This window comes from Motacilla alba, chromosome 2 (genome assembly GCF_015832195.1).
Source record: "Motacilla alba alba isolate MOTALB_02 chromosome 2, Motacilla_alba_V1.0_pri, whole genome shotgun sequence".
NCBI lineage: Eukaryota > Metazoa > Chordata > Aves > Passeriformes > Motacillidae > Motacilla > Motacilla alba.
In genome coordinates this window covers 41489915-41506311 of record NC_052017.1, presented here as the reverse complement: position 1 = coordinate 41506311, position 16397 = coordinate 41489915, and the positions used below count along the sequence as shown (strand labels likewise).

At 36.0% G+C, this 16397-nt stretch overlaps 1 protein-coding gene across 1 annotated transcript in view; it reads left to right on the top strand.

Moving 5' to 3' along the window:
• The window catches only part of TOPAZ1 (testis and ovary specific PAZ domain containing 1), a 36381-nt gene that overhangs the window by 5396 nt on the left and 14588 nt on the right, over nt 1-16397 (top strand). Inside the window, exons 3-8 of the mRNA XM_038128713.1 lie at nt 2299-2360; nt 4712-4842; nt 6829-6890; nt 10029-10135; nt 12313-12398; nt 13121-13258. Of these exons, the coding sequence (XP_037984641.1) occupies nt 2299-2360; nt 4712-4842; nt 6829-6890; nt 10029-10135; nt 12313-12398; nt 13121-13258 (586 nt within the window). The remainder of the gene's footprint in view (nt 1-2298; nt 2361-4711; nt 4843-6828; nt 6891-10028; nt 10136-12312; nt 12399-13120; nt 13259-16397) is intronic.

The following is a 16397-nucleotide window of genomic DNA, read 5'->3' as shown; positions in this document are numbered from 1 at the left end:
ATTTCTTTATTTGATTTTGAGTGTCTAAATTTGATTTTGAGTGTCTATGACAGTATTCTGAATGCAGATAGATTAATTTGTTCTTCATAAGAGCTGGGATAAACTCTGAATTGTAGGACAAGGTAGTCCTAAAGGGCTTGTTTAAATGAAGTGAAATATAAAAATAAAAACAAAGATAATTAAAAATAATGTTCTTGGTTTGAGATAGCAGATATCCATTTGAAGGCGGTTTTCTTAGTTGTAAAGTGGTATCATACTTAAAAATGTTTTTACTTTTTAGGTGTAGCTTATTCTTCTCTTGAAACTGTAAGAGTAAATGGTTGTCTCTACAGTAGCGTTCTGTTCTGCCATTCTTCTTTCCTCTTTTTCTCCTGTCCCCAGACATGTGAATATATTTCAGATATGTGATTTGGCTAAGGTGTTGTGGAGGTTTATCATCCTGCATCTTCATTCAGCAAGCTCCAGGTGTTAATGTTTTACTGGGTTTGGAGAGGATAATAAAAGTCACAGGAGGAGGAAAAGAACTTTAAAGTAGAACCTAACTTTTGTAAATGAGATAGTAGTTCTTCATGGAATGAATTCATCTATTGTTTAGCCTGTTTTCTTTCTTAAGCTTTGATACTTGTGTTCAGTGAATAAGTTTTAAGATTGAATTTTTCATTTTTTTTCAGAGAAAAAAAAAAAGAGGTTTAGATAGAAATAATGCAAGATTTTCCTCTGAAGATTAAGTTTTTTATTGGGATGAGTGTTTCAATTTTCTTTGTGTGGTCTTTCTAGGTGGCTTTTTGTTACCTGTATTTTAAGTAACACTTCAGTTATTTTCAGGATTGTACCCCCTTATAACTGCATTCTTTTTTTTTTTTTACTCACTGCTCTCCTTATGCTTTCCTTTTCATTAAACCCATGTGCAAAAGAGGAAGGGAAACTTCTTTGAGGTGCTGAACACTTTTTTGAACATGAGAATATAAAACTTTTAGACGTTAACAGAATAAAATTTCTGCCAAAATGAGAATAGGGCTACTCTGTAGTAGGAGCATCCAACTTCTTGAGAAGTAGCTAGGATGTAGCATAGTAAATTTATTAGAAGGAGTATTCATTTATTTCTTATACATGTTGAATTTGTTTGCCATTAGCCAAGGGAAATAAAAAGGCATGGTTCTTCTTCCTTAGAATTTCCCCTGGATTTGCTAAAGGAACAGGCAAAATTTCTTGTTTTGCTTTTTGCCTTCCATAATTTGATGCAAAGATTATTGGATGGTGATTAAACTTAGTTGGTACCAGTCAGGAGCATATTAATATTATAATTCAGTATGAGAATATATTAATACATATTAATATGTATTAATATTATGATTCAATATGAGAATACTGAAATAAGGCAATAGACCTTACCACAGTTTTATCAGGTAACTTATAATATTACCAGATAATACCAGATCATGGCCAGTTCTTTTTTTTTTTTTTTTTTTTTTTTTTTTTTTTTGAGGGTTTTTTTGAGTTTTACCAAATGCAACTGGGACTTCAGCAGGTTATTTCTCTGGTGCTTGCGTTTTGCATAGAGAAGAATGCTGGTCACTTCCAGGCATAAGGAAAACATTCTGACTGAAGCCTGAATGGGGCAGTAAAACTAATTTTTCACATATGCTTTTGTTTGACATTTTCTGTTGCCTTGACTGGACAGCTTGGTGTCATTACACTTGGTGTCATTTACCAGGTACAAGCTTGTAAAATGTGTGATGATCATGTTTTATATATTCTATGTGTAACATTTAAGATACGTATTTGTCCCTCCTGAGCTTTTCAAAGGAGTAGTATGTATTTTTTCCTAACTTATCTTTGAAATAGGGGAAGTATCTTCCTATGAACAGTTGTTTTTGTTACTCTCTTTGAGATTCATTGTTAAGCAAATGATCTTGAATATAAAATTACTATAAATCACATTTTTTAGAAACTGATGAATTGGCTCATTAGCACAGTATTTTCTTGATTTGCTATACAGAGAAAATTTCCCTTCCCGGTATTTTAGGCAAAGATTAAATGAGATCATGAGCTTTTAATGAAAATTTTGGGTTTTGAAATGTCTTGGTTTTACTTAACATGTTTAGGTGTACATCTGAAGGGATGAACATAAGAAAGCCAAAAGAGAAAGTTGAAAGGAGTCTTAAAACGTGTGTTGGTTGTAAGTGTTCTGTCCATAGCTAGAAGTATTACTGAGAACTTTTGATTTTATGTAATTGATAGGTTATTTTTGCTTTTGTGCAAGATGGAAATTTTAAGTACACTTTTTGTTCAAAACAGATGCATGCAAGAGTCTGGAAAGTCAAGTGGTACTGAAAGTTCCTGTAATTTGGTGTTAAAAGGTAAGGGTCTCTGGAAATTTTTGGTATATAATCAAAAGAAGAAATAAACAAAAAAGATGTTTTGTGACAAAACCAAGGCTTTCTGCTTTCCACAAAAAAAAAATATTGTCTGGTTTTGTGTTATCTTTTAATTGTTACAGCAGTTTGTTTCCTAATGCATATTGAGTCAACATCTTTCAAAATGACACAAGCCTGAGTCATACAGGGGACACGTACTTATCTATAGTACTTTTCTGTTAGTAGGACTAGTGGGTTGGAGTGAGGTTTTTACATTTGGTTTCGGTTCTGGGTTTTTTGACATTTCTCTGACAGTTTTATGCAAAGAATTCTGTTAGCTGTTGAGATCATAGTAAGACACTGAGTCCTGTAATAGTGCTTTGGAGTTTAGGTCAGAGTTAGAGGTGGTTGTTCTGTTGTGTTCATCAGCACACAGAATTTTGTAGTCAGGTTTATTTCCAGGTTGTCCTTTTGGGGTTTTCTGTGGATGCTATGCCCATTCCACTGAGACACTGTTTTGTTTTTAAAGGATGTTTTTAATGAAATAAGGTTACTTCTGATTTAGTGAGGTTTTTCTTCCTATTTAAAGCAGAACAGTCCAGCTAGGCAGCACATAAATGTGATTTGTTTTGTTTTCTACAGCTTGCATACCAGACCTGCTGGTATACCAAGGTATACCTAATGTAGAAGTTTCTACTAGATAGGTTGGAAGAACAGGATTTTGACTTTGAATAGAAGCCCTTTTCTGACAGTGGTGAACACACGGAGTGCTGAGAGTGGTTTTGGAGGTTCGTGGTGTTTCCCTCCTGGTGTCAGTTTGTCAGCTTATTGTTAATCTGACATTCTGACATTGCATGCTGATTTTGCTTCAGGCTTGAAAGGTGTCTGTGACAGTACCTCTTGTGCTGGTTTTCCACATTAATATGTTATGTTCATGTGGAAAGAGTGATTTTGGCAGATAGTGCCTCCTGGAAAGGAGTGACTAGAGACTATCAGGGGAGGAGAAGATTTCAGGTATTAGAAGGCAAAATAAGAGGTTATGAGGTTTTAAGAGCTCAGATACCAAGAAATGGACACAAGTCAAGGGGAAGTGCACAGTTAGGCCTCTGGTCATGTAAAGAGATGAGAGCCTGTGCCATGGAATCTGCAGTGCTGAGGTGATTGAAGCCAAACCTGGCAACAAGTTTTGTACTATTCAGTAACTTCTGCATGTTCTTTGCTGTTTTACTTCATGTTGTAGCAAAGTTTGAGGCTGAAAGTCTTTGGTTTTTTTCGTGGTGCCTAAAGTCCTTCTTCCCAGATCTGAGAACCAGGATCCCATCATAATCTTAGATGAATATGCACACAGTAACTTACCATTTAATACATGACTTTTAAAAAAGACCTGCATGGAACAAAATAAGGGTGCCTGACTTTGCTAATTGCTGCCTATATACGTATTTAGAAATAGGTGTTACTGCTTTGGTTTCCTGTGTTAAGTTAGTGAAGTCATGGCTCCTTGCCTTAGTGACTTCACCATTTAAGAAGGGGGAAAAGTTCTACAGTTAAAATATTCTGGATGGCATCAATCCTCTTCACCTTTCAAGTGGAAATCTTGTGTATGCTGTCTTCAGCCAGATGTGTCTTGTACTTGATGATCACAGAGACCAGTGACTGTAAGAGAAAAGCCTTTCCAGTACTAATCTGATTCTTTCTTCCTGTGTCTGGACAACTCAGTGCAGTTGGAAGCCATTTGTGTGATCTAGTAGTGAATTTCTATTCTATGCAGAACTCCTCTGTTGTACATTAACAGCCCTTTCAGAAAGTTGCAGCCAGGTGTGTCATTCATTTCCTGTGGCATCTGCAAAAGGTGCTGAAATTTCCTGACACTGAATTCTTACTGAGTTTACTATATTACGGGAATTTGGAGTTTCTCAGAGCTTTCTGTATTTAGTTCATGGTTGTATCATGTCAGTATGATTAGCTTACACCCTTTTCTAGCAAAGAGTAAGTCTTTTTGCTTAGTGAATTGCCACACATATCTTTGGCTGTGTTTTAATAAAAAAGCTTAACTGAATTTATTTCTAAAGTATTGAATTCAGTATTCTATAAGTAAATGTGTTGTTGTGTTCTACAAGGACCATTAGAGAACATACAGCTTGGATAGAATTTTCATTGCAGATTCAGCCTAATATTTATTTGAAATGGTTCCTGCCTTAAGCATGAAATATTTTTCCATATAAATTTCACATTTAGGAGGTCCTAGGAGTTCTTAAATGTCATTGGTTCTAAGCCTTTGTAATATTTAGGAAATAAAAGCTTTGTTGTCTTGTAGCATGGGAAACACATAAAGCAGTGCGTTTATACATTTTCAGCTGAAGATGTGAAGACCCACAACTCCTCCAGAGGAAGCAGTCCTTCAGGAGATGTTAGTGAGGGCTTTCTTAAAGATAGGCAACAGAGCAAACTAGATGAACTTTTGACAAGTTTGGACGTGGATGAAAAGGTACTGAGAAATTATGTGTCCTCTCCTTAAATAGTTTAAGAAATTACAATCCACATAATTGGATAAGTTTGATAACTAATGCTGTTTTATCAATAAAATCTTAAATTTCCTGAAATAAAAAGACTATTAGCATTTCATAGATGAGTGTGTATTGGCAATGTAATCTTTGCGTAACAGAACTTGATTTTTTTTAATTGTCAATTAAGTTTCAAATTGAAGTGAAACAGGATATTATTACATCAGTTGTTGCAGTAATGCTATGAAAATTACTGTTCCAGTGTACACCTATGAGTAGCGGTTTGCATGTCTGACACTTTTACATTACATAACTAATTTCAAATGTTGCTGTTAAATGCCTCTCAGTATCAGAAGGAGGGGGCAGTGTTGGAAAGCTGGGGAGCTGCACAGCCATCGTGCATCGAAGAAGAATCTTTCTGGTCTTCATTACTTGGGCAAAGGGGCCTTTAACATACAGATTTCTGGCTGTTCAGAGGGAATCATTTTCATGCTTACTGACTTTATCTGACCTTTCTCTGTCTTCCCTTCTCTAGATAATAAGTCTAGGTCTTTTATGATTTGCTGAAGTTTTACACTATTTGCTTCTTTGATAATGTACACTATTTGCTTCTTTGATAGTGAATTGGAATTTACATCTCTCTGCCACTCATATGTAGTTGCTGATAGCATTTACTGTTTTCCACTACTTCAGGAGTGGCTGGTGGTTTTAACTGGATAAGTTAAACTGTAAAATTTACAGGGTTAAAATTGGTAAGTAATTGGGAAGTTAATCAAATAGCAGAGAATCAGTTTCCCTTTCAAAATTGTTTAAAAGAAGAGAAACATTTCCTTTAGCAAATGGAATTGGGGCGGCTAACATGCAATTCACAAAGTTAACAGTGCCCTTTTGTTTGCTGATCTTTTGGAGAGACAAAAAGGGTCTGTCAAATTGTAAGGTTTGCTGAAGGTGGGGTACTTGTTGCAGTATTACCAGGTCAGTCCCATTTGGCTTGTTTCATGGCTTTGTGGCTTTATAAAATCAGTGTCCTAGTGCTTGCTTTTCTGTGATGTGTTGGACACTAGAAAATATGTACAAATAATCTCACCCAACCTAAACTCAAACCACAAAATGCATACTAAGCCCTACCTAAACCTGTTCTGTGTGTGGATAGAAAATAGCAGTGCACACCTGCAGGGGGAATGCAATGGCCGAACACTTACTGCAGGTACTCCACCATCCGGGGAGATTTTCAGATTATGCTTTTTTGGTAGTTTTTCCAGTTAATAATCCTGTGAGGGCAAAAACTACACATGGAGAAGATGCTAAAACTATTCAGAAACTGGTAAAATAAAGTTTGGGAATCCAGTGAGAGCATAGGCATCTCTGATTCTTTGGCTATAATCACTTTGTAATAGTATATGAAGTCCTAAGTTACTTCATGAAGAATGGACAAAACAAAGCCAGGATTCTCTGACTTCATTCTGTATTAGTTTTCAGATTCTCTCCTCCAAATATGTTTTGTGCTGTCGTTTTTTCTCCATATCGTTGGGGATTTTTTAACTGTCCACAATTGTGTAGAGCTGAGCAAAAAAAAAGGCTTTAATTCCTCCTCAGTGCAATTTAAAATTTCATTAAACTTGCTGGAATAACTTTTGTGGTGTTCCACACATCTGTCAGGCACAGTTAAAGTTGGGCAGTGGGCGTAAAAATTGCTGAGATTATCATGGGAGCAAAGAGAAGTGAAGACAGCTACATTGTCTTTTTTTCCAATTAACAAGCACTATTTTAAAGAACACAGTGTGTAAAGGCAGCATGTCCATTAACAAAGATGTTGTAAGAATAATCCTACACACCAAATTACAGTTTCTATAGTTAAGACTGTCTTACCACACCTTGCAATGATCACTAACAGTTTTAAGTCTGTAGAGTAAAGCATAACAGGCTTAGTAGTGCTTTGCTGTAAAAATAACTTTTAAATATCTTCACAGTTCGAGCTTGCAGATGGAGTGCCTGATGTTGAAGAAGAAAATAAGAGTGAAGCTGGAAAAAGGTACGTATAGTGTGTCTTTCGTGTAACCTGTGGTATTCCCCAGTTACTATACAAATAAAACGTGATGTTGTTACCTGAGCACCACCAGTATTTAATTCAGTTTTCCATGTTACTGTAACCACATGATGAAAAAAATAAATACGTGAAATAATATAATTTCACTCTACAAAGTACAGAACAAGTGTAGTCATAGCCTGACAGGACAATAGGGCTTATTTTGACTTTTGACTGGCGACAAAATATATTACGTTCATGACAGTGTCTCACTTTTGTATCTCAATGTGAGTGTAGCATAAGATGCATTTCTTGCCACAGTAGCACTTACCAGAACTTAACAAAACAAAAAATTAGTAATAAATAGGTAATGAACCTTTTCTTTTACTTTTCTGCTTATGAAAGTATTGAAAGATCTCATTCAAATTCAGGCTGACAAATATTTGTACAGCAGTAGAAAAAGGTGCTTAAAAACATGTCACATGCAGTTAAGGACATGCTTCTTTACTGTTCTTCTAGCTTCAAGCTGTGTTTGCAGTGTTTATTGTACACATTTCTTAGTCTGATTTACCAAATCACACTAAGTAAGCTGAGTTGGAAAGGATCCATGAGGATCATCAAGTCCTACTCCTGGCCCACCACAGCACTATTCCCAAGAGTCACACCATGTGCCTGAGAGTGTTGTCCAAATGCTTTTTGAGCTCTATCAGGCTGATGCTGTGGCCACTTCCCTGGGGAGCTTGTTCAGTGCCTGACCACCCTCTGGGTGTAGAACCTTTTTCTGATATTCCACCTAAGCCTTCCCTGACACATCTTCAGGCCATTCCCTCGGGTCCTGTCACCAGAAAGAAGAGATCAGTGCCTGCCTCTCCTCTTCCCCTCATGAGGAAATTGCAGACTGCAGTGAGGTCTCCCCTCAGTCCGGTCTTCTCCATGCTGAACAGACCAAGTGACCTCAGACATTCCTCACCAGGCTTCCCCTCAAGGCACTTCACCATTTTCATTGTCCTCCTCTGGACACTCTCTAATAGTTTAACGCCTTTCTTACGTTGTGGCACCCAAAACTTCACAAAATATTCAAGGTGAGGCCACACCAGTGTGGAGCAGAGTGGGACGGTCCTGTCCCTTGGCCAGCTGGCGATGCTGTCCCAGGACACGCTTGGCCCTCCTGGCTGCCAGGGCACTGCTGACTCACATTCAACTTGCCATCAACCAGGACCCCAGCTCCCTTCCCACAGTGCTGCTCTCCAGAACTGCTCTTTTGTTCCCCAGTCTCTCTGTACTTCCAGTGTTGCCCCATTCCAGATGCACAATCCATCACTTTCCCTTGTTGAACTTCATATGGTGGGTGATTGTCTGAGCCTGAATTACTGTCAGAAATTTTCATTCATCAGCAGTCCAGAAATGACAGAAAATTAGTTTTTGTAGGAAATATATACTTAAGATGAAATTCTTAAGTAATTCAGAAGAGAAATTACATACTTTAGAGTGTTGTGGTTTAGGATCAGCAATCACCAATTAGCTACTGCAAAAATTAACCCTGTTTTGGCTAGGGTTAGGACACAGTAATTTTCAAAATAACCAAGAAACCTTAGCTGACATTGAAGAGAGTACTGTTTTTTTTTCCAACAACACTCTCATTTCTGCAACAGACTTGAGTCTGCCAGAAGTCTGTCAGTGGAGTATACTGCATCTTTTTGTTAATCCACTAGAGAGCTCCAAGCTCCTCCTTCTGCTATAAAATACCCATTTAAATTTGCCTTAGTAGCATAAATAGTTCTTTATATTATAGAATAAGTAGATTGTGCTGAACAAAATAGGTTTGTGCAATGCAGTACTCTGTGGTTAGAGAAGAGGCTTTCCTTTGGAGCTAAACTATTTTCTCTAGTTTTACTGAAGAGTGTTACCATTGCAAAGTTTTATATAGAAGAAAATATAGTTGCTGTTCTTAGCAAACTCTTCTTCTAGTGATGCTGTTACTAAAAATAAAATGCTTGTAGAGTTTACAGTTCCTGGCAAAATTGTGTGTAGTTTCATGTCTAGATTAAAGAAATCTGAAGGGAAACTGCTATGAAAATCCTATTGTATCAGAGCTGAGGCTGGCATCATAAGAAGCATAAGATTTTATGTGGTAATTTGAAATTTCCAAGTAACTAAAACTGCAGATTTTTTGTTCCTTCTGGAAACCAACCCAAATGCATTGATAGAATAAAGATTCATCTTGAAAAATTGGGGTTTGTTAGATGGAATTTCTTCCTCTCTACAGTAGTATTTCTGTTTCAAATTGTATTGAAAACCTCCCAAAGTTTAGGAACTATTTGAATTATCTTGGCTATGAGAAGTATTAAATATCTTGAATCCCTTGTAGGAGCTGGCAGCTCTGTCTGCAGAGGAGCAAGCAGATTAATACCAGGATTGTACTGAACCAGGATTCTTAATTGATAGGGGGGAGGGGAGCAAGATCTCATGAAAGGGGATGATACATTTCTTGTGGCTTTGTTTACAAATATGAAAGAGATTACCAAGTATTTTGCTAGCAATATTTTTAGCTTATTTTTGAAAACACCACATTTTAGTAGTTTAATTCTCTGGAATGTACATATTTGGGAATAAAAGTGGAACAGTCTTTAATTGGGGTTCTCTTTGAAATCACCTAAGTCTTCTGTCCAATCGTCTGTTTTTAGGAAAGAAAACAGTTGACTCTTTAAATGTAATTTGAAAAGCCTTGGGATTTACTCTTTGGCAGATATTACATAACAGACTAATATAAAGTAGATGCTTCTTCAGAGGTGACAGAAATCATCTCAATCTTCTTGTCAGCATCAGAGAGGAGGGTGGTTCACAGGTGCCCCTTCTACTTATATATTGAATTTCATATGGTTATGCATTAGGGCAGAATAATCTCAGCTAAAATAATAATCACATTGGACCAGGCAAATGAGAGTAATGAAAGTAAAATTGTTGGGACCGCTGGCTGTTTAAATGTATGGCAAGTTTTGAAGTGTTGCATGAAGTGTTGAAGAAATTCTTATCTTTTATACACCTAATCCCTCTTTTTAGGCATGCAGTCCATGAAAGAAACCCCTGTTAAATTTGGTTAAACAAACTAATTTTAACAAAATTTTGGTTTTTAATATTCAACAGTGACTGTAAATACAAAGTGAGCTGTGAATTGCTATCAGGATTGCCATTGAATGACCGAAAAGTAAATCTCTTCAGTGGAACTACAGAGATGAAATCCTGGACAAATGGTATGGTATGCTGTGTTGATGAGCCCTTCAGAATTTTTTTTTGTGCTTTGTTTGCCAGTGAAATCTTAAGGACTGTCTTCAGTTCCCAAAGATGTTGGCTGGAATTTTATTTTGCATATATAAAAGCAAAACTGCAAGATCTCATATGGTAGGTTAGTGAGAGGTTTGGGGTTGGTTTTTTTTTTTTGCAGAATTCTATTCTAGGAATAATTCTATCTGGTATTTATGCCTCTCAGATACTAATGGTACGGGAGTACATGTGTTCTTAGTAGTCTGACACATTGTGTTTGACATGTGTTATTAGCAAGTAACTTTATTTGTGGTCAGAAAATGTGACTGCAGATTTGGTTGGTTGATTGTTCTTAATAAGACTTGCTAAAGTGGTTTGCCCATGTTGCTGAAGGTCAGAACTTTGTTGTTTATGCCAGTTCAAATATTTTTGAGGCATTCACTAGACTGGATCAAATAATTCTATGGATTTAATAAGTAGCACTTAGCACTTCATGTTGACCCAGTATATTTTTCACGTGGGACAGATATCTGTGCCACCAGCGAAATCATATTGGAGCTGCAGTCACTGCACATAACAAATCTGACATTTAGCTTTGCATATATGCAGGGTTTATTTGGCATACAAGATAGAGAAAAATAGGAATCGATTACTTGTGGATAGATAGTTCGTTCTGTTTCTTTGCAATAGGTGCTTTGGAAATCAATGTATTTAGAATTATTGATTAATATGGATATTTATAAACATGGATTGCTGGAATTAAGATCAGTGACAAGGGTTCTTGTTTAGTTTCAAATTGTACTGAGCTTGTAGAACAATTTTATCATCATGTCATTTAACAGTATTTTCAGGTAGTGCAAGAAACACGTGCTATAAAAAGCAATTTTGAATATGTCTTCACACTCCAGTTGTTTGAAACTATTCACGTCTTCAGCCTTCAGAGTACACCTTCTGAAGAGTTCTTCAAAGTCTTCCTTCTTAAAGTTATTTGAAAGTTGCCAAAGCGAGAGTTCCTGTGCTGGACAGGGCAAAGCAGCCTTTTATTCCCAGAACTATGCAGGCAGGATTGGCTATTTCACTTTAGGGCCTGCTTCCCTACAAGTCTGACCTACTATCAGCAAGGGAGAGTACAAACTCTTGAAAGGACCTGGTCAAAAACTTCATTCTTGGGGATGGCAAGAATCTGGAGGAAAGGTCAAATTCCCAGTGGCATTTTTCTATAGCTAGTGGTTGGCTCTTTTCTCAGTCTTTTTGTTGTCACTAAATCTATCCAATCCACTTTCGGAGTGGCCCACCGTCACTTCACAAGTTTTTGCACTGTGACAATACATAACATTTAATACTCATTGCTCTACATTATGCTCTGTCCTTTCTATCCGGTGATAGCCCTATCTGTTAGGAAGACATGGAGATGGAGAACTACATACCTAGTGCCAGTCTCTAGTAGAGCATTCATTATTGGATGCTCTTTAGTAACTACAGTTTGCCAGAAGGGGCTAAGCACCCTGTCTTTTGAACACTCCGTTCTTTGAAGGGGCCAGATGGGAATCCTGGAATGCAGGGCATTCAAAAAACTCTCATTTGTCTTTAGATACGGAGTTGAAAATTTGAACTTTTATCTTCCATTAACATTATTAGTTTTTCAAAGAAAGAAAACTCTCATTCAATAATAATTAAAGTTCTAAAACCAAGTTTCATGGTTAAGAAACCAGTAACTTACACTGGGCTTAAACTTTCTACTTGCATTCCTTAAAACATATGAGTATGAAAGGTTTTCTATCAGTTTGGAAAAAATAGCTTAAATTTAGGGCTAGTGATGTTGGAATGCAGAGATTACTGATAAAGTGGGTAGGTTTTGAAATTAAAACTTCTGGATATTTTTATTCCTTTTCTTATCTCTGTAAGTTAGAGCAGGAACCTTGGATAAAGTAGTGAAGTTTTTAATTTAAATGTGCTTACTCTTGAAGTTTGGGTAAAGTCTCACTTTTAGGATAATTAAGAAAACTGTAATTTAAATTACTGGCTTTAGACTGCATTAATCAAATTTTCATTAATCGTTGCTGTGACTTGAAGGAACTATAAATATAAAGGAAAATAAGATAAATGAGAGTGGTTTCAGTATGATTCATTTTTATTATGTGATTTGTGCCCTCATCCTAATTTTTAGGTTACAAATCTTCAGGAAGAAATACTTCACTGCCATTGAAGAATTATGGAGATTTTGAGCCATGGAAGATGGAGAAAAATGCAAGTGTGAGTTGTTAAGTCTTTGATTCCTGATCCTTTGGCATTAAATTTCTTATGGCTATTTAGACAATTCCCTATATATAAAGTCAAAAACTGTGAATCTGTATATGTTTATGTTTTTACACCTTTAAAGATGCTACCACTGAGTAAGTATAATTTCCAAGAACAAAATCAGTGATGAAGGGGCTGCTATTCACATTGACGTTTTCTTGATTTCTGTTTTCAGCTTAAGCAAAATCAAATAATGATTTTTGCTTTATTGGTGTTTGTGGAACTGAAAAGCAGACAATGTTTCACTTGTTCAAGACAGCCTGCTTTATCCATGATGCTGGGCACTGAAGAAGGGTTAAGGAAATTGATGCCCCAGAATTCTCAGATGGTGATTTAGAGCTGTGCTGGAACTTGTCACCTTTCTCCTTCCTCTATACTCATTGTCCATCTCATTTAGCAGTTCTTGCATTATCCCTCTTTGTGGTTTTCAAGACAGGCTTTTGTTGTATTAGACAGTAACATGACATGACAAGGGATTGATCCTTGTGTCCTTTAAAATGCTGCAAGTACAGTACAGAGGTGAGGGTTGTTTCAGAGGCTGAATTATAGATCACGTTTTCTGCTTTTGTTTATAGTTTGTATATATTTTTAAATTAAAAAAAAAACCAAAGACCATGTTTGCTTTCAAGAAATATTATTTGGCTTTTACTGCTTGTTGTAATTTTATTTTATTCCAGGCTTCTCATTCAGTCCAGCAGATCCTTGATGCACTTAACTTGCCCCGTAAATACTGCAGATACTATTTCATGACTTCACGTGGGTGTGAAAGGACAAAATGTTGGTTCTGTCATGTTCCAGGACAACAGGATGAAAAGGTAAAAAATTTATTGAAGTAAAGAAAATATTCTAAATGTGAACATTTTTTAAAAACCAAAACGTCATCTCCCTTGTTCATTTATATGTGGGTAGTAAGTAATCAATCAGAGATTGATGGATGAAAAAATTGTTGACAAATTCTTCCTCTCAAGGTCTTCTAAAGTTTTTTTAAACATGGTGTAATTTTGAACTGGTAGATGCTTTAACACATATCAACAATTAGGCTGTACAAATACATAGTAGAATGGGCAGATTCTGAGACATTTCTGTCCAGAGCATCAGAGACTTCAAGCAAACCTTTGCAAAGAGTTTGTGTGTACTGTTAAAGCCAAAAGCCATCTATGCTATATTACCTTCTGCATATTTTGTGCAACAATAGGCATGTTTGGTTTAAGATGCTGTAATCTCCTTAAATAGAGCAACAATTCTCATAATATTTGCAAGCAAGAATAGTTTCCCAATGATGGGCAAAGTAGGTGTGTTTTCAGATCATTTAACAGAGGCATTTTGAGTTTAATGCTTCCAAGAAATGTGCAAGGCAAGCTAATTGTACTGACAAGTAATAAAGTCTTGAAATTTACCGTGTGAAAGTTTTGTAAGTTAACTGGAAGCAAATAAAAACATCAAAGCAGGTGACCAATAACAAATGCCTAACTTGTCCTCATCAGGTTTTACAAGATTTATTTCTTACCTACCATCTTACTGGTATGAGTGCAATTTTATTGTTGATGTCAGTAAGTAAAAAAATTTCAGAATCAAAATGTGAAAAAATAACTTGGAGTTAGCCTGTTAGACATAGTTGCTAAAAGAAATTAACACTGAAAGCAGCTTGTCCATTTTCCTGGTATCTTAAATATACTGTGTCAGAATTTTTAAAATACATCAGTGTAATTTGGTTTTATTTTTCTTAATGTTTTCTCTTTTCCTTTATAGATAGATAGATAGATAGATAGATAGATAGATAGATAGATAAAAGCTGCTTTATATTTTTATTAATGCTTTCTAACCCCTTTGAAAATTTATATGACATCTTAAAAATCCTAAGATAATTTGAGAGTAGTTTTATATGGAACATTTTTCCTTTTTTCTTAAGTGTGGTACATCTTTGGCAGCCTGTAGTGAATATTTGTAATATTCAGCTAATCTAGCTGAATTATTGTGGTTTGTAGTGCTTCATTATATTACAGGCACATTAAAGAATTGTTTGCCTAAGACTGTTAAAAATCCATTCCATTTGATTTTACTTGTGCACTCCAGCAGACTTTTAACACACCTACCCACCAAACCTAGCCAAACATTCTAGGTAATCTAAAAGTATACCTGAGTTTTGTTTGTTTGTGTATGTATTTATGGTTTTAGACCTGTCCATTTAAAAATTATAACAGGCCAAGCACCTCATGGTGGCACCAAAGTACATAAAAGAAAAACAGGTAAAGAAGCTATAAAGGCGTCTAACCTTATGCAGGAGGAATAAATCTCTTCAGGAGAGCTGTTATGCAGACTGGTAGTCCACTTGCTTAGAGCTCAGTGTTCTCAGTGATAATAGTTACCAGAGTGTTTGAAGAGAAATACCTTTCCCCATAATGATATTTTTTCTTTTTTGTTAAGTAACTGGTTGATGCTGTAAGGCATAACCTCCTAGTATTTAACACTTTACAGTTATAGTTGATCACACAACACAGCAGTGCTTGAATTCATAAAAACATGATATGTTTTGAAAATCAGCATAATCTTGAGCTCAGCAAGTTGTGCAAGTTGTACAAGTTATCCATTTTTTGGGGTTTTTTTAAAAGATGCCTTTCATTTTCAAACAGTGAAATCTGTTTTGTATTAGGTAAAGTAAACAAAAGACTGTTTCAAATACTTGCCAGAGTATTTAAGGGAAGGGTGGGTCTTAACAATATGTATCAGTGATGGAGAAGAGGGTAAAGGAGGTGAGGCTGGACTCTTCTCCGTGGTCCTCAGTGAAAGGGCGAGACACAGTGAGCTTAATACAGTAAATTGTTTTGCTCAAATGACACTTCAGGGTGTGGCACAGGCAATCATTTCATGGTTAAGTAAGTGGTTTCAAAACATGTTGTTAAGCAAGCTGTATTTCTCTTTGTGATTTTATTTTAGCTTTGTGAACCTTCCTCATTTTTTTTTTTTTTACTCCTATCCATTGAAGAAGTTTTTACTTTCTGTGACTTAATACTCTCCTTTTCCTTGATCCTAGGAACCTCCTAACTGGAAACAAAAAGGATATAAAATAGGAAGATTTCTTCCTTCATTAGTGTTGTCTTACAGCTTGGATAGATGCTTCTGTTGTGGTGGATTTTGTTTTTTTAATGTGGCTTCCTAAAGAAAAGTGATTCTACACTGTCTTTTATTACTGTCTCTAACCCCCACTAAATGACCTTTGAATCTTTAGATCAGTTTCACCCGCATTGAATAGGAATTGGGCATCTCAAAGCCTCCACAGCGTTCCTATAAGAAGGATCCTGGTTTTGATAAAGGCTGCAGTATGGGGGTTTCTTCCTTATTAAACAACAGAGTGGGCACTGACTGGGAGATGCTGAAGTATTTAGTGAATTCCTGTGCTTGTTCTTCCGAATAAGCACCTCTGTGTTATTGTAGTAGGACCGTGTTCTTAATGGAGAGTTAGTTGGTTGTATAAAATACAGAGGCCTTTATTATGGTTTTATCAAATTGTTATGTTAAATGAGTTGTGGAATCAACTGATAAATGACAGAATAGTGTGATTTATACTGCCTTTTGAAAATAGGAATGATCTCTTTCCTGTACCTTCATTCAAAATCTATTACAGCTAACTCAAAATTTAAAGATTCTTGACATTTTTACATAGTCTGTGGGTGCAGTTATACCTTTCAAAATTGGAACAACTAAATCAACTGACGCCTTCTAGAAAGTGTAAATGAATAACACATTTAGTTTCTTTTATTAATGTAATACAACATGTCCCATGATTGAATACTACTACAAGTGGTTGTCCAAGCAATTTCACTAACACTTGGAACAGTCAGAGCTCCAGATGCAATCTTGGCTTTTTTTGGGAGTCAGTCCAAAGAAGGAGAAAAACATATTCTAAAAGCAAACTAATTTCCATACTGTAAGCTAAAGTTTATTCTGGAAAGGCCC